Source organism: Chenopodium quinoa, unplaced genomic scaffold (assembly GCF_001683475.1).
Source record: "Chenopodium quinoa cultivar QQ74 unplaced genomic scaffold, ASM168347v1, whole genome shotgun sequence".
NCBI lineage: Eukaryota > Viridiplantae > Streptophyta > Magnoliopsida > Caryophyllales > Amaranthaceae > Chenopodium > Chenopodium quinoa.
This window is the reverse complement of record NW_018742815.1, coordinates 217,060-243,245: the sequence shown is the minus strand read 5'-3', so window position 1 is coordinate 243,245 and position 26,186 is coordinate 217,060. Positions and strand designations below refer to the sequence as shown.

General features: G+C 34.8%; 3 protein-coding genes, 1 long non-coding RNA gene and 2 pseudogenes across 12 annotated transcripts; 1 reads left to right on the top strand and 5 right to left on the bottom strand.

The window, feature by feature from the left end:
- LOC110725547 lies at positions 1 to 25,395 on the top strand. Of its 9 annotated transcripts, XR_002512184.1 has the most exons (12): positions 1 to 129; positions 1,392 to 1,565; positions 3,686 to 3,858; positions 6,711 to 6,879; positions 10,100 to 10,300; positions 14,001 to 14,180; positions 16,762 to 16,962; positions 18,007 to 18,068; positions 19,106 to 19,298; positions 21,842 to 22,042; positions 24,657 to 24,916; positions 25,101 to 25,395. It is a non-coding gene; the product is annotated as an uncharacterized LOC110725547 (long non-coding RNA). The 9 variants fall into 9 exon arrangements; XR_002512186.1 differs by lacking the exon at positions 25,101 to 25,395 and having other exon boundaries at positions 3,698 to 3,858; XR_002512183.1 differs by lacking the exon at positions 25,101 to 25,395 and having other exon boundaries at positions 14,125 to 14,180; positions 16,766 to 16,962.
- LOC110725540 (protein SRG1-like) lies at positions 2,021 to 4,115 on the bottom strand. Its single transcript, XM_021905001.1, has 4 exons — positions 3,715 to 4,115; positions 3,028 to 3,275; positions 2,586 to 2,913; positions 2,021 to 2,452 (listed from the first exon to the last, which is right to left on the bottom strand). The coding sequence occupies exons 1-4, from the start codon at positions 3,949 to 3,951 to the stop codon at positions 2,210 to 2,212; spliced, it is 1,056 nt and encodes a 351-aa protein (XP_021760693.1). The 5' UTR covers positions 3,952 to 4,115; the 3' UTR covers positions 2,021 to 2,209.
- Positions 8,479 to 10,463, bottom strand: LOC110725536 (probable 2-oxoglutarate-dependent dioxygenase ANS). Its single transcript, XM_021904999.1, has 4 exons — positions 10,143 to 10,463; positions 9,621 to 9,868; positions 9,226 to 9,541; positions 8,479 to 9,104 (listed from the first exon to the last, which is right to left on the bottom strand). The coding sequence occupies exons 1-4, from the start codon at positions 10,440 to 10,442 to the stop codon at positions 8,865 to 8,867; spliced, it is 1,104 nt and encodes a 367-aa protein (XP_021760691.1). The 5' UTR covers positions 10,443 to 10,463; the 3' UTR covers positions 8,479 to 8,864.
- On the bottom strand, positions 14,089 to 17,622 carry LOC110725541 (probable 2-oxoglutarate-dependent dioxygenase ANS). Its single transcript, XM_021905002.1, has 4 exons — positions 16,805 to 17,622; positions 16,256 to 16,503; positions 15,863 to 16,178; positions 14,089 to 15,740 (listed from the first exon to the last, which is right to left on the bottom strand). The coding sequence occupies exons 1-4, from the start codon at positions 17,048 to 17,050 to the stop codon at positions 15,501 to 15,503; spliced, it is 1,050 nt and encodes a 349-aa protein (XP_021760694.1). The 5' UTR covers positions 17,051 to 17,622; the 3' UTR covers positions 14,089 to 15,500.
- Positions 20,405 to 23,583, bottom strand: LOC110725542 (annotated as a pseudogene).
- LOC110725546 lies at positions 23,700 to 26,186 on the bottom strand (annotated as a pseudogene).

Here is a 26,186-nt window from a genome sequence, read left to right as displayed (position 1 = left end):
GAAAGGCGTTAATATGTGATCTCTCTCTAAAATCGTCAGCTTTATTCCTTTTACAATTTACATGACAAGAATAGTATTGAAGATTTATATTGAAAATATTTCAATTTACCCCAACTTCAATTTCTACTGGTATGTAATGTTCCAATTTTATTTCTTCTTTCGTCAATTTTTTCTACTGTTATCTTTATCAACTTGATAACCAGTTCACCACAACTCCCCAGCAATAATTATATATAAAAATCCAAGCTTTTGTTCAATTGCTCCTCGTTGGCTGTTAAAATTTCAATTTATGTGCTTTATTATCTGATTCTTGGGATTATTTATCTATTAATTTTATTATTTGGGGTTAAATATGTTGGTAATATTTTAATTTGCACTTCTGCCAATGTTATGTTTTTTTTATATGGTTTTCCTTTGATCCGAATGAATCACAAGGGGCATTATAAATTACAATTGGCGGAGTGGGGATTCGAACCCGTGTACACGAGTCCTCAATCTTTGTCGCCGAGCCAAGACTTGGTTGGTTGCTATTGTTCAATGTGAATTCCCCACAAAACTGTTAAGATTATAATTTCAGACATTTGAAAAAATGGGTTAGCATTAATTAGAGTGGGATTTTGACTTGTAATGAAAATTGAGAGGATGGTAGTGTCTCTGGGACAATTCCTTGCCTTTTGTGGACGCCCTATAAAAGACCTAGGAATACATTTGTGTGTTAAATACACTTTATTGAATGTCATTTGTTAATTGGAACAACCTTTTTGTCATCGTAGGGATAAGGTTGCGTACATTTGGACCCATTTGACCCTGCGCAAGGCGGGATTCTTTGTATAGGTGTTGGGATGATGTTGATAGGTTTTTATTCTTAGGTGAGTTTGGTTGGGTTGGGCAGTGTTTGTGGTGTGTGTGTGCCGTGCACGTGCTTGTTACTTTTATGAATGTTCTAAGAGTTTACAATTCCATCAATTTCTTCTTTGGCTTACTTAATCTTGCTTTTCTTTCACCAAACAAGTATGCTCTATGGACTGGATGCATTAATTTGTTGTGATGGACTTGGTTTGGAATGTAATGAATATGTTTGTGATTTTGTTAGTCTAATTGACTATATATGTGCTGTTAAATGGCTTTCTAACACGAGCATAATATGATTTTTTTACTACCACGAAAGTGAATGATTGAACATTGGTTACTTAACCCATACTAGTGGCAAAGTGCTTAATTTCAAGTGAACACTGTCTATGTTTTGCTCTCTTGAAGGCTTAGGGTGGTCAATCGTTGGTGCACATGACTAGTTTATGTGTATCAATCAGATTGTAGTTTATCTGTGAATATTGTTTGAGTTGGAAGAAACTTGATGTTTGAAGACCATGGGTTCTTGTTGTGGCTTGCAGGTATCATTGTAATCCAAGGAAAAAGTGTTGTCTGCACGGTGAAAGCAACATCACTCTTTAATTAAGCTTGGATAAGCCCTTGAATTTGAAGAATTAAGAACTGTACAAAAAGCCATCTGTTGAACTGGTGTTATTTTCATGCCTGCCCAAGCTCTTGGTTTTATTCATCATCTGGTATGTTTACTACTTACTTAGCTCGCTGTATGTTTTATATGTCAAAATCTGTTCAGTTTTATCAGTTTTGAAGTCTTAAAAACTATTGTCAGGAGTGGCATCTGCACCCTTTGTTTAGTTTTCTCTATCTATGCTTTTGCTTTCTAATGTCTAATGACTCAATTTAGAGCTCAGTGACTAGATTAGAATGATTTGATATAGTATTTCTGTGATTATGTTTGAGTTTCACCTGAATCTTAATTGATAGCTAGGGTTAGTCTTGTGACTTGTGGCCATCATTGTAATATAGATTCTATATTACTCAGACAGTCTGACTTGGTTATTAGTGTTGGATTCTATTCCTGTCGTGTCCTTGTGTCAAACTTGACAAAGTTATGCAATTTTCGAATGTTTATTCTAAAGTGTCTAGTAATCACATCCATGTCAGAATATCAAGCATTTGACATGAGTTCTTGTGTCTGGTAATAGTCTTATATCCATCAATTTGTGTATCATAAAAGCAAACACACAGTTTTATAAAATACTGACAGAATTCGAATTCAACTTTAAAAAGTGTGATCATACAGAATTCAATAAATATCAATTCCAAAACTGAACTGAGTCAATATGAAATACGTTTTTACTCAGAAACACTTGTTTTGACACTAAAGCTTCAGCGCATCTATTGTTCTGCGCCCTTGTGCATAGCTCTCAAAGAACATCTGCCTAAACTCATGGATGTTGAACCTTTTATAGTTTTGTTGCTGATGAACACTGACCAATTCACTGACTGGTCCAATTTCCTTTTCATCTTCTGGAGTACAAAATGCGGCCACTGATATCCTGTCTTTTGCAGCGTTTGTTACCACCCTATGTATCACGCTCTTAAATTCCCCATTAGTCATCACCTGCGAAGAGAACATTCTTGGACATTATATAATTCTGACATATTTTATCTTTATCTTCTAGACTTATAAAATGATAAAATTTTCTGTTTTTGGTTTCATGGGACTATTGTCAATTTGCAAAAGCTAGAATTACCTCTCCTAAGTCACCAAAGTTGACAAACAAGGCTCCTGGAATGACTGGTACCCTATACCAGAGATCGTCTTTCAGGACTTGTAGACCTTCGACCTCTTTATCTGGTAAGAGAAATGTCATTGTTGCACCATCCGAATGTGGTTTGAGCCCAAGAACACGCTCAGGGCATGGGCAACGAGGATACAGAGTGATCCTTCCGGTTATTGGTCCTTGCTTCCCTTGATGTTTTAAGAAGCAGTCTTCTTCTAAGTTCAGTGACCTTGCCATTGCCTTATAAAAACCCTCAGTCATTGCTGCTAGCTTATTTGAGTACTCATCTATCATTCCCCTGCCAAATTCACAACCAAGGTCACAATCTATCAATGTTGATCCTTCAGACAACATTGCTCAGAATTCCTGTACATTTTGCACAAAAAAAGCACAAATTATCTTAAGAATTTACCCAAATTTCTCCGGCTTTGTTGGCCTGAATTGGAGCTTCCGCTTTTTCTCTGGGTAAAGTGTAAGAAATAGCCTGTCATTCCAATTGATAGTTTGAGCCCCTGCAAAAACTGAATCACTTCCATACCCTTGGAAGACGTCATCTGCTGCAGAACACTTGAGCTTCTCTTCTAGAGGAAGCGCGAAAAATTGTTTAGAAACTTCAATCAACTCTTCAAGGAATGAGTTGTCCATCCCATGATTTATGACCTATAAATACAAATTTCTAATTTGCATCAACTAATTTGTACCAACTCTTGCAATTTACATAATATTTAATCTTATGATTCAAATAATCATTTGTATACTACTGCATGGATCATGATCATCAGTTATATCTTTTTTTATTTTTATTTGTTTAAGAATGAAACTCCTACCAAGTTATTTTGGGTTGTACAAAAGAAATTCAAGTTACATAAAGGTCAACAACAGAAAGAGCCTATAAATTAATCCAGTTCAGATAGGGTCTAGAGGGCTTCAAATGTACTCAGTAAGTCAATATTGCTGTTAATTTCTCATGCTGCATGTAATGATAATTCACCCCCACCCCAACATATAAAAGAATGAAAAAGAGGTTGAAGACAATTTTTTGACTTTTGATTGCTCCTACTTGAATTTAGATCTTTCTCTAGTTGTGATCGTAGCGTACCTGAAAGCAACCCCATTCTGAAAGGGCTGACCGAAGCTTTGCAAGTTCCTGTGTTGAGGAAGAGAGGAGTGAAAAGTCAATGAGCAGATTATCTCTCCACAAATCAGGGGCATCAATGGCTTCAGGGAAACCATCTTTGTGGAGGTATATCTCTGGTATTTCATCACCTTTTTTCGTAATTTCTTGAACTAGCTTTGATGTTAATTCTTCTTTTGTTATGGAAGCTGGTTCTGGCATTGTAGCAGTAGTAGAATTAGTAGTATTACCAATTGAAAAGCGCTTATGGTTGTGGAACTTATTTTCTGGGCTACTCTGTGTTTTTGTGAAACTTGTTATGCAGTATCAGTTTAGTTGGGTAGTCTATTTATCAAGTTAATTAATATCAGCAGGTAAGACAATGACAAAGATGGGGTTATTTTTATATGAATATATAAGTGCCCCTTGCCATATCCTAGCAGTAGATGAAGCTGGCTTTCCCTTATTTAAAGCATTAGACTTTTGACTTTGGTTCTCCTTGTAAAGATGAAGTATAATAATATTAATGATTTTATTTTAGTGGTTTGCTAGTTTTTTAAAATTTTAAGTGAAATATTGCATTAAACATGCTTTCCCTTCTTTAGTCTGTGCATGGGTTCGGCTTTGAATACTTATTACCAAAAATTAATTTTATTAGTATTGTGATAATTGTTTAGTGGTTGTTTGATTGACATGTAAAAAATACAAAAGTTGTACTTTATAAGAAATTGAAAAATGGATTAGTTATGTTGACAATAAGAAGTACGATTCATGTATTTTCTGAAAGTGTAACATACATAAGACATAACTGTGCTTGTTAAATTAAACTTATTTACTGCCCATAAAAAACAATGTAAAACTTTACATAAGACTTTTTGATTAATTGAGCTTGACAATTAAGTTTGTGGTCCTTTCCTTTTTAACCAAATCTGGAGTGAACTTCAATTTTTCTCAATCAATTTAGAGTTCCATATTGGGTATACATTATTTAAAGAGAAACAAGGATAGTACTCCATTGTTCTTTTTTTGCCCAAATGAATTTGGCACATTTTTCTCTATGTTTCCTATAGGATAAGAGGTCTTACCTACCCAGAAGAATGATCCTACTGTTCAAGTAACTTAGAAAATACTATGAGTATTTTTTTTTGTCTGGATCTTTTATTTATCAAAGGATAAAAAAAGAAGTCAACGGGAACTTGTAGTGATTTTTTTGTTGATTGTGGCCATCTTTATAATTGTAACATAGTATTGAGTAGGCAAATGAGTCCTCCGAATCAAGTTGATTGAGCTCAATACAGTTCATGTCATGTTTGGGTGATGAGTATTTTGGCTTACTTTGGGTTGGTTTTAGTTATATTGATCCCATTCATCTTTTCATTGAGCCAACTTTGGTTATAAACAAAACCAGGTCATGTATTTAAGGTATTGTTTAGGTCCAGACCAAGTAATCAGGTACAAGTTATTTTTGTCAAGTGCTTAGGTACATTTTTTTTTTTGAAAAGTAAAATAATTGTTTTCTATACTAGCTTGAATAAGATTTATCATCACTGTTCACAGCTCACAAGTGACTCACACTCACAAATAACTAAATAAGTAATGCCAGTTTGCTCAAATAAGGAAGTGCCCTGTAGCCAACGAATCAACCATCTTGGTCTGCAAAGTTGCCACAATGTTTGATAAATTTACATGTGCATTAATTGTTGCACAAGCCAACACATGTATTTCCTTGCTTCTATCTTCTGTCACTGTTATTACTCCAATTTTTTAATATCTGCATTGAAGTTTGTTTTTGTTTAAAAATTATTTATGCATACACTGATTTTATGACTTAGTTTGCACATAATTATTAGTCTGTCAAGTTTGTTTTGGGTTGAATTTGAGGTAAATTCATTTTCATGTCAGAAAGTTATATCCAAGATCCTACCAATTTATTTCATAAATAAAGACCTTACATATATTGGTGGGTTCTTGTTTGGTTCATTTTAAATGGGCTGAGCATATTTTGAGAATGGGCCTCAATATATGGCCTCATCCTAGCTTCCCTGATATTCAAGAAGTGATGCAGGCCCAATTAGGTTGGTCACACTTTTGAAAAATAGCCCAAATGCATAAATATTGGATTCATTTTACTGTGGTTGATGTTACTTTGGTTTTTACTCTTGGTAGCAAGCTAAACATGGCGCTCTGTCTTAATATGTCATGTAGATATGTAGTACAATTATTCTTCCCTTATACTGTAATTTGTTTCCTAAACGTCATACAATAAAAATTTACCACTGTTTCCCTATATTATCATTTTAGTTAGTCGTATCCTTCCCTTCTCCCACTTCAATATAGTGAGGGTATTTGGAAATTTGACAACATTATATATTTAGAAAATGTGACAATTTTTCTAAACATCCAAAAATAATACAAGACTGATATTAGAGTATTACTTATACAGTTATACAAGTATTAAGTATGCTCCAGACTTCTAGTCTAGGATTTATTTGGAGATGAAAACTTTAATGCTATGCAACCTTAGAACCAATCTGACTCCCTCAATGAGAATTTCTATGAACAGGATATATCTCTCCTTAGAAAACTCATGAAGGTTTAGTTTGAGCTAGGTTGTAGTTGTAGTCAAAGATGAAATCATCAACATACTAAGCTTGAATGGATCAAGTGGCCTATGGCCTAGTGCATGGCTCTTGAAGAATGTCCGCTGAAACTCATAGATGTTAAACTTCTTGTATAGTTGAGGCTTATGGACACTGATTAGCTTGCTGACAGGTCCAATTTCCTGATCCTTATCTGGGTGGCAGAATGCAGCCACTGATATTCTCTCACTTAAAGAACTTGTGATCACCCTATGCATGTCACCCTTAAATACCCCATTAGCCATTACCTGCATACATCATAAGTATTATACTTTGTTATGATGATGATATATACTCATTTTTGGGTGACTTAGCTCTAACATACTTGACTTTGATTATCAGATTGCTTAATCATACCTGAAAACAACCCCATTGAAAGAGAGCTGATCAGATTTTTTCGAGTTCAGTTGCTGAGGAGGAAGAGAGAAGAGATAAGAGATAAATCAATAATCAATTTATCTCTCCACAAATCAGAGGCATCAATAGCTTCAGGGAAGCCATCTTTGTGGAGGTATTTTTCTGATATTTCATCACCTTTTTTGGCTATTTTTTGAACTAGCTTTGCTGCTACTTATTCCTTGGTTAGTGGAGTAAGTTCTGCCATTGTTGTTAATAGTATAGTTGTTGAATTTTTTGCTGACTAAAACATGTAATAGTAGTAGTAATACACACACACACACACACCAAAAGGTTGTCCTAACTTAAACTTGACTTTCCTGTTTATTTTATGTTCTACTTTGACATAAACATTTGCCAATGTGCAACTTTTACTATTATTATTACTCCTCCCATTCCATAATGTAGTTCCTACTCCTATCTTACTTTTTCAATGTCCCAAATAAAGGTCTTGTTTGAATCTTTCCTATTTCATTACGTGTTGTTTTTAACATCAATTTCCTTCATTTTACTACAGATATATATATGCGTACTTTTATTTCTTATTCCTTAAAAACAGTAATCTTATTTCTCGTTTCCTTATTCCTCGTGAAAAATGCAAAATACAAAATAGAAACTATATTATGGGACCTAGTTGATACAGTTATGTACAAGTATAAATATTAAATCTTATATGGTCAAAGTAAGACATTCAAATCCTACAAAAGTCAAAGGGGAACAATTACTGAAAAATAATAAAATATGCAAGGACTAATTATTCCTGGACACTTATGGAGTTATGGTAGCCCATGTTTGGACTTGTTACAACCATAACTGTTTAAGCTCTTTTCTTACAATGTCTAATTAATCATTAGTAGCCCACTAGCCCATGTTTGGTTGTTAGACTTGTGGGAAGGAAGGGAAATGAGAGGGAGGGATCTTTCCCTCTCTCTTTAATAAGCATAATCCCTCCAAATTTGGAGAGATTTGGAGGGAAAATGGAGCTTACCTCCCCCTCCCTTTCTTCTCTCTTCCCTTCCTCTTCTATCCCTCCCCTTCCTTTCCTTCCTTGTTTCCTATCCAAACAAAGCGTTTAATGTCTAATTAACCCCCTCTATTTTTCTAAGTGTTGCACTTTAACCAACACACAATTCTAAGAGATTGATATTAAATTTTTTATAATAAGATGCAAGTGGTGTACGTATGATAGTAAATTGTAAGATATAGCAGGGTTAATAGATTATTCAAATGGTAAGAGGTAGGAAAGGAGTGAAATTATATACAAAAGTAGGAGAGAGGACCATGCATGAAAAAAGAGACATATCCTTAGTGCTTTGTTTGGATAACAAAGAAGGAAGGTAAAGAAGGGGAGGGAAAGAGGAGGAAGGGGAGGGAAGGTAAGGTGAACTCAATTTCCCCTTCAAATCTCTCCTATTTTGGAGGGATTATGTTTATTAAAAAGAGAGGGAAACCTTCTGCTTCCTTTTCTACCATTTCCTTCAATCCAAACCATTGTAAATGTAGAATTTTATCATACATAGAAGTGTATCATTTTCAAAAAAACTGCTGATTCAAGGGAGTGTAACTTTTTTGTATCAATACTTCTGTACCAGTTTTATTTTCTTACAATATAACAATTCACAAATGAAGCTATAGGATAATATTATTAATATATTTGCACTGGACACAAACACAAGTGGTATATTAGACAAATACTTTTATTATATGCACAATAATATGTAAAATGTTTTCAAAATTTAAACAAAACATCTGTTTAAGGATGGAGAGAGCTGAGTATGCTTGCCTTGGCTAGTGTTTGGAGTGGACACATACAATTACAAACTATGTTACTTATACTTCATTTCACTTCAAGCGCCATGTTGTATCCTCACAAATAGCCACATAGGTATAAACATATGACATTTTTATTTGTACCAAGAACATGGAAAGTTTTCATACATAGCAACTGTCAATTATTGGAACACATTCACATTGAGTGGCCGAGTCCAAGTAATGTATATATAGTACTAATGAACAATTCTTATCAAACTCAGAAGAAAAGTTCTGTTGGATGGGCCACTCTTTTAAAAAGTAAAGCACGCATGAAATGAAGAGCAGATACTAAACTTGGAATGCATCAAGTGCTCTTATGCCTAGACGAAAACTATCGTAGATTTTGGGACTATATTCTTTCATGCTAAACTTCCTGTAAAGTTGTGGCTGATCAGCACTAATCAATTCTTTTAGAGGTTCAACTTCATCGTCATCTGGGTTGAAAAACATGACCGCAGATATCCGATCTTTTGTTGAATTCGCACTCACTCTGTGCACTGCACTCTTAAATACTCCATTAGTAAAAGCCTGCAAAGTGAAAACATAACAATCCTTTGGTTTCATTGTATTACCAGTAACTTTTAAGTGGGAAGAAATGGTTATTTTTAATTCTTATGGGTTGTTGTGAATGTGAAGAGATCACACTTACCTCTCCTAACTCACCGAAGTTGATAAAAAGTGCGCCTGGGATGAACGAGACCTTGTACCATTGACCATCATTCAAAATTTGGAGACCTTCTACCTCTGGCAAGAGATACGTGACCATTACGTTGTCCGTATGTGCTTTTGTTCCAAGAATACGTTCGGGACATGGGCAACGAGGATAAATATTGAACCTTGCTATTGCTGGTCCGTGTTTCCCGAACTCTAAGCAGTTTTCTTCTAAGCCAAGTGACCTTGACATTGCTTTGCAGAGAGCCTTATTGACCGATGATATCTTTTTCGAATACTCCTCTATCATTTCCCTGCCAATATCCGTGATCTTACTCTTAAGAGTCTCAGTATTGGTGTTGAAATGACTGTTAGGAATGTAAAGTTTGTTACCTGAATTTGTCTGGCTTCTGTGGCCAGCATTCAAGCCTGAGTTTTTCCTTAGGATGGAGAAAAAGAAATAGCCTATCATTCCAATTTCGTGTTTGAGAACCTGAATAAGCTGCATCTGTGCCATATCCTTGATATATGTCATCTGCTGCAGAGTACCCAAGCTTTTCCTCTAAGGGAAGTGCAAAGAATTGCTTGGAAATTTCAATCAACTCTTCGAGGAATGAGACTTCTATCCCATGATTTATGACCTTTTAGTTAACAGAAAATTTGGAGTGTTATATTTTTAATCAAAGTACCATACTCTTGAATTTCAATGCTTAAGTGATGTTCATTTAGTGTACTTCTATGATTGGTTTAAATATCCTTTTCTAACATGCCAAAGATCAATATAGTACTTAATTTTTCTCCTATGCTTGTCAAATTTAGGACGTTTGCGATGAAAACATGCAAAACAGTGTAATTCACTTCTTGGTTTGTAGATTGAAAGAATGAACAGGAGAAGTAGGAAGAAAGCAAGCTTACCTGAAAGCAACCCCATTTGGAGAGAGCTGATCGGAGCTTTGCAAGTTCAGGTTCAGAGTACGAAGAGAGAAGGGAAAAATCAATGAGCAAATCACCTCTCCATAAATCAGGGGCATCAATGGCTTCAGGGAAACCATCTTTGCGAAAAAAAACCTCTGGTATTTCATCTCCTTTTTTAGCTATCTCCTGAACTAATTTTGATGCTAGTTCTTGTTTGGTCAAGGGAGCAACTCCTGCCATTGCCTCTTTAGTAGTAGTACTACTTATTATGTAGTGATAGTAAAATGGTGATAGTTGCATTAGCTGCTGCCTTTATATATATATATATACATATACATATATATATATATATATATATATATATATATATATATATATATATATATATATATATATATATATATATATATATATATATATATAGGGGAAGACTCTTGTGAGAATTTTTCTTATGTGAGAATTTTTCATATGTGAGAACACTCTTTATGTTCTAAATTTTTACTCGTATGTTCTAAATTTTAAATCTGATGTTCTAAACTTTTCCTTAGGTGTTCTAAATTAAATCAAATGTTCTAATTTAGTACTCACATGTTCTAAACCATAAATTAGTTAAGTTTGATGTCATAAATTTTAAATAACTTGTTCCAAAATTTTAACTTATATGTTCTAAATTTTAAAACGTGTGTTCTAAGATTTTTAATTATATGTTCCAGATTTTAAAACGTATGTTCTATTTTTTTTTACACGTATGTTCTAAATTCTTTACTCACACTTTCTATATTCTATATCAGTTTGTTCTAAATTTTTATTCACATGTTCATAATCTTAAGTCAGATGTTCTAAATTTTACTCATATGTTTAAAATTTCATAAAGCAATTTTTTAAAATTTTTAATCACTTTCTAATTCTAAAATAAGATGTTCTAAACATATTACTCACACAAATGTTCTAATTTATTACTCATATGTTCAGAATTTTAATTTGAGTCACATGTTCTAAATTTTAACTCGCATGTTCTAAATTTTTACTCACATGTTCTAAAATTTTACTCACATGTTCTAAATTTTAAATCAGTTCTCATATAAGTATGAATTCTCACATATGGACCTATTCTCACCGGGTCCCTCCCCTACATATATATATATATATTCGGTGAGAATAGACCCATATGTGAGAAAATATACTTATATGAGAACTAATCTAAAATTTAGAACATGTGATTAAAAATTCAGAACACATTATTTAAACTTCAGAACACGTGATTTATAATTTGTAACACGTGAGTAATAATTAAGAACATCTAAGTGAGTAATAATTTAGAACATCTGATTTTGGATTTATATTAGAATTTAAAAAACCTGATTTAAATTTTAGAAAATTAAATAATAACATCTGATTTAAGATTTTGAATATATGAATAAAAATTAAGAACACCCGATTTTAAATTTAAAACAAAATGAGTAACATTTAGAACAAGTGAGTAAAAGTTTGGAACATACGAGTAATAGTTTAGAATATATAATTTAATATCATAGAACACAATTCAAAATTTAAAACACATAAGTTAAAATTTAGAACAAATAATTTAAGATTTAGAACATATGAGTAATAATTAAAAACATTTGATTTAGCTAATTTAAGATTTAGAACACATGATTTGAAATTTAGAACATGAGATTTAAAATTTAAAACATGAGAGTGTTCTCATATAGGAAAGAGTTCTCACATAAAGGAGAAATTCTCACGAGAGCCTTCCCCTATATATATATAAATCATGTGTTCTAAATATATACTGTATATAGAATTAGGTTCATATGATACGCTCGAAGAATGAATTTTCTAGGCTTTTGTAATTTATGTGATCAGTCTGATTACTCGTATCATTTGGATGCAGAATTTAAATAGTTGCCTGTTTCAAATTTTGATACTCTGTCCGTTTCATTAGTTGTTCGGATTTGACTTTTGGCACTATTTATTAATTTTGCTTTGACCATGTTATTGTTTTGTAGTCAAGGGAGTACTTCTGTTTCATATTTTTTGCAACTTTGAAGGCCGCACAGTCTCCTAGATAAAATTTGTTTGTGAGTGTAAGTAGAAAGAGAAATATGAATTCATGTGATGAGGAGATAGATAGAGAAACACGAAATAAATTATTTGTTGTAAACAATGTGTAGCATCTATTTTTGGCAAAAGTTGCAAATAATATGAAACAGAGGTAGTATTACACATATATTATGGTGTAAAATGTTGTAGGATTCATCTCAATTTATTTTTTAAATCAACCTATTATAAGGCGATCATAAAATATTATTGAAGACACTAATGGCCAAAAATGTATGTTGGCAAATTTGCTAGTTATAGTTGAACAACTAAAAATAAGAGAATAAATAATACTCAGTATCAGTAACTTATGTCCTAGCTGATAAAACAAATCAATTATTGATTACTTTTTAAAACTAGTTGACAAAGCAAATCAATTACCACTCGCTGATGCAGCTAATCAATTCTTGATTATTTTTAATATTGGTAGGTAATACAATCAATAGTTTTCTTTTGTCATTCACTTGCATGCCAAATGTAGACACTACTTTATATGGAAATTTAAACTAACTTGGTGTCTGTGACGGTGTTTTCGATGCATTTATAAATGGAATGATTATTTTTAAAAAATCAAGATGGTTGGAATTTTGTGGCCATTGGTGATTTTGTCTTCAGTTAGAAGGCTCTGGATCACACTCACCAATTTACCATGGATAGAGGATCGAAATCAATTATGCGTATGTTTTCTTGGCAGTTTCATAGCTTGAAGTTTCTTTTACAAAAACATTTATGTGTGATTTTTTTTCTTTATTATTATCGGTTGATTTCAAACGAGCATGTTTTTATGACTTTATTACAAGTATAAGAAATTTAAGTATTAAACTTTGTACTTTTTAAATTTGGGTGGTAATTGCATTAGGAAGGACATAAGGGAGGCCGAAGCTTATATTCAAGAGGCCTAAGTGTATTTTAAAGAGGCCTAATATTTTAATGCATTAGGGAGGCCTAAGTTTTGGTGCCTTTGCCAATAATTGTGCTCCAATTATAATGAATTCCCTACAAAATCTCATGCTTTTTTAGGGCATGCTTGGATTGAGGGTAATATATTAGGGGGTAATAAAAGTCAAACTTGAAAAAAATAAGTAATTAGAGGTGTTGTAGTAGGAGGTATGGTGTTACACACCCTCCCCCTAGTGTGATTATTACCCACAAAATGAGCCTCTTTCTTCACCTCATACCTCACCATCACTACATATTTTTTATGACAAGCACACTATCACTATCTCCTCCTTCCCTATATTCATTTTCATTCTCCTTAGTTTGGATTTTATTACCCTAGTAATACATTTCCCTCAATCCAAGCATGTCCTTAGAGATAATATTGTCTTTGGTGGTTGTAATCTTGTACTTTTTAAATTTGGGTGGTAATTGCATTAGGAAGGACATTAGGGAGGACGAAGTATATTTTGAAGAGGCCTAATATTTTACTGCAATAGGGAGGCCTAAGTATTGGAGCCTTGGCCAATAATTTAAAGAGGCCCATGTGATAAGATAAAGGTAGATAGAATTTATTGACTAAAAGGGAAAGTGATGCATCTAAATAGAAACTTCCCTTTATAGAAAGTAATGCATCTGTTTAAAAACGAAGGAAGTAGATTTGATCTACTGAGTTTGGGTTGCAATGTAGAGTGCAAGCTTTATTTATGGTTATGAATAACATAAATTTAAGTAGGTTATTATGAAATCACTGTTTTTTTTTTGTTTTTTTTTTGATGGGTTTTCTTCCTAGTTGTGATTGAGAGCATGTACACCTGTCAGTTAAATAGGGCTGATCAGAGCTATACGAGTTCAGCTCCAGCAGCAGGTGCTGTGGAAAAAAAAAAAAAAAAAAAACTAGCTTTCAAAGAGCTTACTATATAAACTGCTATTCATACAATCATAGGTTAAGGGCATGAACAATGGCTTCATCAAAACCACCTATGTGCAGGAATTCCTCTGGTATGTCATCACTCATTTTGCCTCCCTCTTGATCCAGTATTTCAACTTTGATTACAACTACCTCTTGCTTAGATATATTCCACTTTAATTATATGCTTGGATTCCATTTATAGGTTTTTGTTGTTGTTTTTGTTGTTGTTGTTGTTGTTGTTGTTGTTGTTGTTGTTGTTGTTGTTGTTGTTGTTGTTGTTTTATTTTTATTTTTATTATTTTTTTTATCCTGAAATCATGGTACTCTTTCAATTTCATGGGATATGCTACGCAAGCATTTCAAAAATGAGTTTTGGCATTAGTGTATGAAGTTAAGGACTTAAGGGTATTTGCGCCATTTGCGGTTGGAACTAAGAAGTAGGGAGGGAAGATAAGGAGATTGTCACCTCCTAGCAACCTTCACATGATAAGATACGAACACCAAACCTCTAGCCTCTAGGGTCTAAGGTAAAAGTCTTACCAAGTGAGACAAGCTTTTATTGGTATGAAGTCAAGGGATATGTGATACACTCAACTTTATACTTCCTTTACTTACCTGCGTGCCCATCTGTGGTTGTTAAATGCCCAATCTTTTAGTGCTTCTGCTCAAGTTTTGGGCTTAATTATCTACATTGTTAAAAGGTATCTGGTGGTCAATATTGCGAGTGGTATTTCATGCTGGCATAGAGTCATAGACTTGATGTTGAACTTCTTGTAAACTTGACAATGAGCACTAATCAGTTCACTTAGAGGTCCAATTTCATTATCCTCTTTCCGGGAGAAAAACATGGCCACAAATATCCTGCCTTCTGATTTCATAGCACCCTGTGACTTGCCCTCTTGAACACCCGATAAATTGCTACCTGCAAAGTGCAATCATCTCAATCTTATCTCCCCCAAGTTACCAGATTAAAGTTGATAAATAGTGCCCCTGGGATGACCGAGACCTTGTAACATTTTGAATTGATCATCTTTGATGATTTGTGACCATTGGCCTCTTTCTCTAGAAAAAGAGGTCATGGACATGACTTAGGAGGATAGTGGATAGACCTTGCTTTTGTTGGTTCTTCTTTTCTTCTGGTTTAGTAGCAATCTTCTCTAAATAATTTTATGTTACGTCAATCATTTCATGGGTAAAAAAGTGCACATATAGTGCTCCCTATATTACTCGAACTAATTAATTAACATCATTGACACTAACATATTGGAACATATACACACTAAGTGTACTAACGAACAATCTTATCAAGCTCAGAAGAAAAGTTCTGTTACCACTCTTTTAAAAAAGTAAAGCACCCATGAAATAGAATGGAAATGAGTCATACTCTAATGAAGAGTAGGTAGTAGGTACTAAACTTTGAATGCATCAAGTGGTCTTAAGCCTAAACTAAAATTCTCGTAGATTTTTGGCCTATATTCTTTCATGGTAAATTTTCTGTAGAGTTGTGGCTGATCAGCACAAATCAATTCATTTAGGGGTTCAACTTCATCATCATCTGGGTTGAAAAACATGGCTGCAGATATCCTATCTTTTGCAGAATTCGCGGTCACTCTGTGCACGGCACTCTTAAATAGTCCATTAGTACGAGCCTGCAAAGTAAAAACATAACAATCCTTTTCTTTCATTGTATTACAAGTAACTTATAAGTGTAAACAAAATGGTTAATTGTTATTATTATGGGTTGCTGTGAATGTGCAGAGAGCACACTTACCTCTCCTAAATCACCAAAGTTGATAAACAGTGCGCCTGGGATGACTGACGCTTTGTACCACTGACTATCTTTTAAGATTTGGAGACCTTCGACCTCTGGCAAGAGATACGTGATCATTGTGTGGTCTGAGTGAGGTTTTGTTCCTAGAATACGTTCAGGACATGGGCAACGAGGATAAAGGGTGAACCTTGCTATTGCTGGTCCATGTTTTCCGAACTCTAAGCAGTTTTCTTCTAAGCCAAGTGACCTTGACATTGCTTTGCAGAGGACCTTATTGACCGTTGATATCTTTTTTGAATATTCCTCTGTCATTTCCCTGCCAATATTCGTGATGTTACTCTCAGAGTCTCAGTACTGATGTTGATATGATGTTAGGAATCTTAAGTTTATTACCTGAGTTTCTCTGGCTTCTGTGGCCAGCATTCAAGCCTGACTCTTTCCTTAGGAAGGAGAAAAGGAAGTAGCCTATCATTCCAAGTTCGTATTTGAGAGCCTGAATAAGCTGAATCTGTGCCATACCCTTGATCGATGTCATCTGCTGCTGAGTACTTGAGCTTCTCCTCTAAGGGAAGTGCGAAGAATTGTTTGGAAACTTCAATAAATTCTTCAAGGAATGAGACTTCTATCCCATGATTTATGAGCTGTTTAATTAATAGAAAACTGGAAATGTTGAATAAAAAGTACAAGTTTTAAATTTTGAATCTAAGTATCGTACTCTTGAATTTTATCACTGAAGTGATTCTCATTGTTCATTTAGTGTACTTTTATGATTGGTTCAAATGCTCTTTTTACTATCCTGCCAATGGTTAATTTACTACTAGTATTTTCTCATATGCTTGTCAAAATTAGGTTGTTCAACTGTTTGCAAAAGAAACAGTGATTTACTTCATGTTTTGTAGAAAGATAGAATGAACGAGAGAGGCAGGAAGAAATTAAGCTTACCTGAAAGCAACCCCATTTGGAGAGAGCTGATCGGAGCTTTGCAAGTTCAGGTTCAGAGTACGAAGAGAGAAGGGAAAAGTCAATGAGCAAATCACCTCTCCACAAATCAGGGGCATCAATGGCTTCAGGAAAACCATCTTTGCGGAAAAAATCCTCTGGTATTTCATCTCCTTTTTTAGCTATCTCTTGAACTAATTTTGACGCTAGTTCTTGTTTGGTCAAGGGAGCAATTCCTGTCATTGCCATTTTAGTAGATTTATAGAACTACTTATTTAGTGATATAGTTGTATTAGCTGTTGTCTAAACATATATTTATAGAATCAGGTTCATGTGATATGCTTGAAGAATGAATTTTCTGGGCTTTTGTAATTTATGTGATCAGTCTGATTACTCGTATCATTTGGATGCAGAATTTAAATTGTTGTCTGTTTCAAAATTTGATACTCTGTCCATTTCATTAGTTGTTCGGATTTGACTTTTGACACTATTTATTAATTTTGCTTTGACCATGTTATTGTTTTGTAGTCAAGGGAGTATTTCCGTTTCATATTATTTGCAACTTTGGAGGCTGCACAGTTTCCTGGAAAAAATTTGTTTGTGAGTGTATAGTAAAGAGAGAAATATGAATTCATGTGATGAGGAGATAGATAGAGAGAAACGACAACTTAAAAAAGAAAGAAATTATTTGTTGCAAATAATATGAAACAGAGTTAAAATTACACATATTTAAAAATATTATGATGTTAAATGTTATTGGATTCATCTCGGCTTTATTTTAAAATCAACCTTTTATAAGCTGATCATAAAAGATTATTGAAGATAGTAATAGTCAAAAATGTATGTTGGCAAATTTGCTAGTTGCAGTTGAACAACTAAAAATAAGAGAATAAATAATACTCTGTATTAGCAATTGTGTCTTAGCTGATAAAACAAATCAATTATTGATTACTTTTAATACTAGCTGACAAAGCACAATTACCACTCGCCGATGCAGCAAATCAATTCCTTGTTATTTTTAATTTTGTTAGGTAATACAATCAATATTTTTCTTTTGTAATTTACTTGCATGCCAAATGTAGACACTACTTTATAAAGAAATTCAAACTAATTTGGTGTCTGTGACGGTGTTTTCCATGTGTTTATAAATTAAATGATAATTTTAAAAAGTTAAGATGGCTGACCATTGGTGATTTTGTCTTCAGTTAGAAGGCTCTGGATCACACTTACCAAATTACCATGGACAGAGGATTGAAATCAATTATGCGTATGTTTTCTTGGCAGTTTTATAGCTTGAAGTTTCTTTTGCAAAAACAGTTTTTATGTTTTTTTATTTATTTTATTTTTTTTATTGGTTGATTTCAATCGAGCATGTTATTATGAATTTGTTATAAGAAATTTAAGTATAAAACTTTGTACTTTTTAAATTTGGGTAGTAATTGCATTAGGAAGGACATTAGGGAGGCCGAAGTATATTTTGGAGAGGCCTAATATTTTACTGCATGAGGCCTAACTCGCCTAAGTACATGTTGAAGAGGCCTAATATTTTACTGCATTAGGGAGGCCTAATATTTTACTCGCCTAATTATTGTGATCCACTTATAATGATTTCCCAATAGTATCTCATGCTTTCTTAGAGATGATATTGTCTTTGGTCGTTTAATCTTGCTGATTTTTTATGCAATCATTTCATTTGTTCGAAACCATATAATAATACTCAAGTGATTCACGTTGTGATTTTTCCCTCTTGAGTCTTGGTAGTAGCTTAGACATTGCTAGTATTTTATGATTTGTAGGATTTAGCTTTTTAATAAGTGTAAAGGTATACAATGCTAACTGAACTCAGAAACAAATTGATTTACTCTATCTGAAGTTCTATTCTACAAGACTACAAACATGCTTGACAGTCAAATGCAAACTAGTTTTACCCTTAAAGATAGAAGATTCACCATTTTGAATGCATCAAGTACTCTGCAAGGTCTACACTCTTTTCAAAAAATATGAATGAATAGAGTCACACTGATCGCCTTATTGATCATTAAACAACTTTTGAGGGGCACCTTTAAAAAATAAACTGCAACGCTGCCTGGATTTCATTTTTAATCAGGGATTATTGATGTATTGCTTGGAGTTAGTTACATAACTTGTTAGGCAATCACGCTTTTTTAATTGGATATTCATTATAGATTTGATCTGCTGAGTTTGGGTTGCAATGTAGAGTGCAATCATTATTGATATAAATTTGAGTAGGGTAATATAAAACCACTGATTTCATTTAATTTTTTTGATGGGTTTTCTTCCTAGTTGTGATTGAGAGCATGTACATCTGTCAGTTAAAGAGGGCTGATCAGAGCTCGATGAGTTCAGCTCCGGCAGCAGGTACTGTGGAATAAATAGAGTAGAGTTCAAAGAGCTTACTATCTGCTATTCATGAAACCATAAGTTAAGGGCATGAACAATGGCTTCATCAAAACTACCTTTGTGCAGAATTTTTCTGGTATGTCATCACTCATTTTGCCTCCCTCTTGATCCAGTATTCCAAGTTTGATTACAGCTACCTCTTGCTTAGATATATTCTACTTTAATTATATGCTTGGATTCCCTTTGTAGGTTCCTTGGTTTTTGTGAAATTATGATACTCTTTCAATTTCATGGGATATGCTACCCAAGCAAATAAATGAGTTTTTCCATTAGTGTATGAAGTTAAGGACTTAAGGGTATTTGCAGGCCTGGAACATAGAAGTAGGGAGGGAAGATAAGGGGATTTCTACCTCCTAGCAACCTTCACATGATAAGATACGAACCCCAAACCTCTAGGATCTAAGGTATAAGTCTTATCAAGTCAGACAAGCTTTGATTGGTATGAAGTTAAGGGATATGTGATACACTCGACTTTATACTTCCTTTACTTACCTGAGTGCCCATCTGTGGTTATTAAATGCCCATTTTTTGAGTGCTTCTGCTCATGTTTTGGGCTTAATTATCTAAATTGTTATAAAGTATCTGGTGGTCAATATAACGAGTGGTATTTCATGCTGGCATAGAGTCATAGACTTGGTGTTGAACTTCTTGCAAACTTGACAATGAGCACTAATAATCAGTTCACTTGGAGTTTCAATTGCATAATCCTCTTTCCGGGAGAAAAACATGGCCATAAATATCCTGTCTTCTGATTTCTTATCCACCCTGTGCCTTGCCCTCTTGAACACCCGACAAGTTGCTACCTGCAAATTAAAGTGCAATCATTTCAATTGTATCTCCCCCAAGTTACCAAATTAAAGTTGATAAGTAGTGCCCCTGGAATGACCGAGACCTTGTAACATTTTGCATTGGTCATCATCTTTGATGATTTTAGACCATTGGCCTCTTTCTCTAGCAAAAGAGGTCATGGGCATGGGCATGAGCTAGGAGGATATTTGGTTAGACCTTGCTTTTGTCGGTTCTTATTTTCTTCTATTTAAGTAGCAATCATCTTTTAAGTTGATTGATTTTTTCATTGCCCTTCAAATAATTTTATGTTACTGTCAGTCATTTCATGGGTACAAAAGTGCACATGTAGTGCTCCCTATGTTACCCTCACTAATTAATTTACTTCAATTGCCAGATAATTGACGCTAACATATTGGAACACGTACACGCTGAGCACCCGAGTCCAAGTAACATAGTGTACTAATGAACAATTCTTATCAAGCTCAGAAGAAAAGTTCTGTTCGATGCCACTATTGAAAACGTAAAGTACAAATGAAATAGAATGGGTTATACTCTAATGAAGAGTAGGTATTAAACTCTGAATGCATCAAGTGGTCTTAAGCCTAGACTAAAAATCTCAAAGATTTTTGGCGTATACTCTTTCATGGTAATTTTCCTGTAGAGTTGTGGCTGATCAGCACTAATCAATTCATTTAGGGGTTCAACTTCATCATCATCAGGGTTGAAAAACATGACTGCAGATATCCTATCTTTTGCAGAATTTGTGATCACTCTGTGCACTGCACTCTTAAATACTCCATTAGTGCGAGCCTGCAAAGTAAAAACATGACAATCCTTTGGTTTCATTGTATTTCAAGTAACTTATAAGTGGGAAAAAAATGGTTAGTTTTCCTTCTTTTGGTTTGCTGTGAATGTGCAGAGAGCACACTTACCTCTCCTAAATCACCAAAGTTGATAAACAGTGCGCCTGGGATGACTGCGGCTTTGTACCACTGACCATCTTTTAAGATTTGGAGACCTTCAACTTCTGGCAAGAGATACGTGATCATTGTGTGGTCTGAGTGAGGTTTTGCTCCAAGAATATGTTCAGGACATGGGCAACGAGGATAAAGGTTGAACCTTGCTACTGCTGGTCCATGTTTTCCTAACCTAAACAGTTTTCTTCTAAGCCAAGTGACCTTGACATTGCTTTGCAGAGGACCTTATTGACCTTAGATATCTTTTTTGAATACTCCTCTATCATTTCCCTGCCAATACTCACGAAGTTACTCTCAGAGTCTCAGTACTGATGTTGACATGGTGTTAGGAATCTAAAGTTTATTACCTGAATTTCACTGGCTTCTGTGGCCAGCATTCAAGCCTGACTATTTCCTTAGGAAGGAGAAAAGGAAGTAGCCTATCATTCCAAGTTCGTATTTGAGAGCCTGAATAAGCTGAATCTGTGCCATACCCTTGATCGATGTCATCTGCTGCTGAGTACTTGAGCTTCTCCTCTAAGGGAAGTGCGAAGAATTGTTTGGAAACTTCAATAAATTCTTCAAGGAATGAGACTTCTATCCCATGATTTATGAGCTGTTTAATTAATAGAAAACTGGAAATGTTGAATAAAAAGTACAAGTTTTAAATTTTGAATCTAAGTATCGTACTCTTGAATTTTATCACTGAAGTGATTCTCATTGTTCATTTAGTGTACTTTTATGATTGGTTCAAATGCTCTTTTTACTATCCTGCCAATGGTTAATTTACTACTAGTATTTTCTCATATGCTTGTCAAAATTAGGTTGTTCAACTGTTTGCAAAAGAAACAGTGATTTACTTCATGTTTTGTAGAAAGATAGAATGAACGAGAGAGGCAGGAAGAAATTAAGCTTACCTGAAAGCAACCCCATTTGGAGAGAGCTGATCGGAGCTTTGCAAGTTCAGGTTCAGAGTACGAAGAGAGAAGGGAAAAGTCAATGAGCAAATCACCTCTCCACAAATCAGGGGCATCAATGGCTTCAGGGAAATCATCTTTGCGGAAAAAATCCTCTGGTATTTCATCTCCTTTTTTAGCTATCTCCTGAACTAATTTTGATGCTAGTTCTTGTTTGGTCAAGGGAGAAACTTGTGCCATTGCCATTTTAGTAGACTAATAGTACTACTTATTATGTAGTGATAGTAATATGGTTATAGACTTATAGTTGTATTAGCTGCTGCCTAGACATATATACTCCGATACATATATATAGTGAGAACCCCTCCTTTATGAGAGAACCCTTTCTCATGTGAGGCCTAATATTTGAGGAAATTCATGTTGATCTACTAGATTAACAAAAATTGTCAATCATAAGGGCATTTTAGGTTTTTCCTTCATTTAGTATTGGACAATTTCGTAAAAGCATAAGCATGATTAGATAAAATTGCCAACTCACAATCACCATCATCATTTTCCAGTGAAACGGTAAACCCAACCACCACCATAACCACTAAGCTTCATGGCCTAACGCAGTGACCATAACCACCACCACCACTGTGACGCCCTTGTTGTCGGCAATAGAGGTGGTTATTGGACAGGGTAGTCCAATGATAATAGGGTCAGGGCCAAGCTTATAGGGCTTTTAATGGACAGGGCTATTAATGGACAGGGCCCTTATTGGGTATGGTCAATATAGGGCCAACATGTTTTTCCAATTTAGTTGATAAAGAAAATACATAATGTAAAAATAATTGTATAGATTAATTTGTATTCATATGTATTTAATAATGGCTTTGTCCAATATTTATTTTAATTGATATTTTGTAGGCCCGCCCATTATCGACCCGCGACCCGCATTAGCCCAACCCTATATTGACCCTATAAAATGTGACCCTCTTTGACCTTGACCCGCAACCGACCCTGACCCGATCCACCCAATAACCAGGTCTAGTCGGCAACCACCAGCAAGATGGCGTCGGTGGTGGCCACAATATGAAGTCCTTTCTTTAATTTTTTAAATTAGCGAATTTCGAACTTGTCTGGCAGAAATTAAAGCTCCAAGGGTAGCATTAATAGAGGAGAGTAAACACCTTCCCTTTAGGGTTAACCATGCCCTTAATTTCACCTTTTTAACATAGGGATTTCGTTTCATTTGGCGGCGAAGCCGCTGTGATGTCGTCGGTAGAAAATTATTGTTTCTGTGAAAAGTGGAGATGATGCAGATGGTGTCGGTGGAAGGAGGTGATGCAGATGGTGTCGGCATGGTGGAATTGGTGGTGTCGGTGGAAGGAAGTGGGATGTGTCGGTGGAAGGAAGGTTGAAGCTTCAATGGAATATTAATTGTCTATTTTAATGACTAAGCAGTGACTAAATAGTGACTAAGCATAGCTTGACAAAATTTGTTGATCTAATTGATCAACTGGGGCTCCCCCTTCCTCTTGTAATTTATCTCCTTTTTAGCTATCTGTTCATCTGTTGAACTAGCATTGATTCTAATTCTTGTTTAAGGAAGAACTTCTGTCGTTGCTACTGTATTAATAGACTAGTACGGCTGTACGGAGTAGTATACAGTAAAACACATAAGATAATTTTGTGTCAACTTCTACGCTTCTGTATCTTTTGTGATTATTATATTGATGCAGAATATCATTAGTTGGTGGCCTGTTTGATTCCAAGTATAATAACAGTATAATCACTACTAGTTGAATAATTAGTTTCATATCTTGATGGAGGTTGAATTATTTTGGCCATTAGTATTTTGTCTTTGTAGAAAGGCAGATATCACGCTAGGGCATTCTAGTGCTTCTGTTCATGTTTTGACCTTTTGGGGCCTAGGCTAATATTATTGGTCCACTGCTTGTGAATCTGATTGCTAAATTTCTTATGAGTGGAAAGTGTTGTCCCGCATTGGAAAGTGGTAGATTGGGAGAGTATTAATCTAAACTTCCTAATTTTTGGATGATGAGATTGTATGTGCTTAGACTCTCCTCATTAATGGGTGCAGCCGTGCAACCCACGCCTATTTAGGACAAACTGTTATATTGTAAATGTTAAGAACAGTTTGAGCACCGATATGCAAGTATGTTGCTTGCAATCCTCTGGCCATACTACGGGTATAAACTATAAACACATGACACTTCAATTTATACCAAGAACATGAAAAATATTCATGAATTAGTAGCCAGTAAGCCAAATAATAAATTCACACATACAAGTGTCTTATATGAGTACCCGAGTTTGAGTAACATAAATTATCTTAATTACACCCAACAGTAAAGTTGTGTAGGATGCACCTCTTTCTAAACAGCACAAACACCCATGAAACTGGACTTGAACGAGTTTTATACTTATCAGTAGATATTAAACTTGGAATGCATCAATTGCTCTTGACCCTAGCCTAAAGCTTTCATTTAGTTTCTGCATGTACTCATTCATGTTAATATTCTTGTAGAGTTGAGGCTGGTCAGCACTAACCAGTCCGCTTAGGGGTTTGATTTCCTCGTCGTCTGGGGAGAAGAACATGGCCACTGACATCCTGTCCTTTACAGAGTTCGTGCTCACCTTGTGCACCACGCTCTTAAACACCCCATTAGTCATTGCCTGCAAAGTGCAAACATTACAATCGAAAAGAATAAGTTGGTTGTATTTAACTTTTTATTTTTATCTTATGAGTTTGCTGTGAATGTGCAGACAGCACACTTACCTCTCCTAATTCACCCAAGTTGATTAACAGCGCGCCTGGGACGACTGAGACCTTATACCATTGATCACCTTTCAAAATCTGGAGACCATCAACCTCATTATCTGGCAAGAGATATGTGATCGTTGAGCCATCCGAATGAGGTTTGACCCCAAGAACACGTTCCGGGCATGCATGGGTATCGAGAAACGAAGTTGAACCTTGCTATTTTTGGTCCTTGTTTCCCAGATTTGAAGCTGTTTTCTTCCAAGTTAAGTGACTTTGCCATTGCTTTACAAATGACTGTATTCACAGTTGCTATCTTCTTTGCATACTCTTCTATCATTGCACTGCCAAAATTCGGCAGCCATACTCACAATCTAGTACTGACGTCGAAAATAAACAAACTTTGATATGAAGTAGGAATTTTAAGGTTTATTACCTGAATTTCACAGGCTTCTGTGGCCAGCACTGACGCCTGACAATTTCCTTAGGATAGAAAAAAAGAAGCAGCCTATCATTCCAATTGCGAGTTTGAGTCCCAAAAGTAAGTGAATCACTGCCATAACCTTGAAAGATTTCATCTGCTGCAGAACACTTGAACTTCTCCTCTAAGGGAAGCGCGAAGAATTGCTTAGAAACTTCAATCAGGTCTTCCAGAAATGAGCTCTCTATTCCATGGTTTATGACCTATTGAATTGATTAAAAAATTTTAAGTGCAAAAAAAAAAAAAAAAAAAAAAAAAAAAAACTGAGTAAAATAATTTAAACTTCAATCAGCTTTTCAGTGAGTCTCATTTTATGTTTCGAGTTTTTTTGGGGGATCATTCAACGTAGTTGTGCTTTGTATAATCTAAAATCACACGTTTGAGCTAGGAGAAAAGCGTTCCTGAAGGCAACCCCATTGAGAAAGGGCTGATCGGAGCTTTTCGAGTTCTGGAGCTGAGGAAGAGGAGAGAAGAGAGAAATCAATGAGAAGATCATCTCTCCATAGATCATCAGGAGCGTCAATGGCATTAGGGTAGCCATCTTTGTAGAGGTACTCTTCTGGTATATCGCCGCCTTTAGTAGCTAGTTCTTGGACTATCTTTGATGCTCTTAAAGGAAAATTTTCCGCCATTGTTAAAGTACATGCTAAGCATGTAGTAATTAGTTTTTAGAGTAGCAAGCGAGTATAGCCAAGGCGCAAGAGTTGTGATTGTCATAACAATTACTGGTAGGATTGGATCAGATCGGATCAAATCAGATTGAAATGGTTCTAATCATTTAAGGGAGACACTAGAAATCAAATCAGATTGAAATGGTTCTTTGGATTTTTACTAGAAAAAGCTTATGGTATCAAATCAATTACTCTATGGTTTGATGGTTTCACGTGTTTTATTACTATTAGAAGTTGGTAGAAATTAGGGAAAGAATTGTCCCCTAAAGATGTACGAAGTAATAATGTCATTTGCACTAAAGTAAAAGTATTACTGTATGAATATGAATATATGATGCTTTAAAGATGTACTGTAATTCTGTAACAGAATTGAGCATAATCTA

What these genes read in the sequence shown, in the direction of transcription:
- LOC110725536 (XM_021904999.1), bottom strand. Translation starts at nt 10,442, where the DNA reads ATGCAACTATCACCATTTTACTATCACTACATAATAAGTAGTACTACT. An exon ending in CCAAATGGGGTTGCTTTCAG is followed by an intron (nt 9,869 to 10,142) that starts GTAAGCTTGCTT and finishes GTTAACTAAAAG; the next exon opens with GTCATAAATCATGGGATAGA. An exon ending in ACTTCGGTGAGTTAGGAGAG is followed by an intron (nt 9,105 to 9,225) that starts GTAAGTGTGATC and finishes TTCACTTTGCAG; the next exon opens with GCTTTTACTAATGGAGTATT.
- LOC110725541 (XM_021905002.1), bottom strand. Translation starts at nt 17,050, where the DNA reads ATGGCAATGACAGGAATTGCTCCCTTGACCAAACAAGAACTAGCGTCA. An exon ending in CCAAATGGGGTTGCTTTCAG is followed by an intron (nt 16,504 to 16,804) that starts GTAAGCTTAATT and finishes TTAATTAAACAG; the next exon opens with CTCATAAATCATGGGATAGA. An exon ending in CAGAAGCCAGAGAAACTCAG is followed by an intron (nt 16,179 to 16,255) that starts GTAATAAACTTA and finishes GAATATTGGCAG; the next exon opens with GGAAATGACAGAGGAATATT.
- LOC110725540 (XM_021905001.1), bottom strand. Translation starts at nt 3,951, where the DNA reads ATGCCAGAACCAGCTTCCATAACAAAAGAAGAATTAACATCAAAGCTA. An exon ending in ACAAAGCCGGAGAAATTTGG is followed by an intron (nt 2,914 to 3,027) that starts GTAAATTCTTAA and finishes TGAATTTGGCAG; the next exon opens with GGGAATGATAGATGAGTACT. An exon ending in ACTTTGGTGACTTAGGAGAG is followed by an intron (nt 2,453 to 2,585) that starts GTAATTCTAGCT and finishes TTCTCTTCGCAG; the next exon opens with GTGATGACTAATGGGGAATT.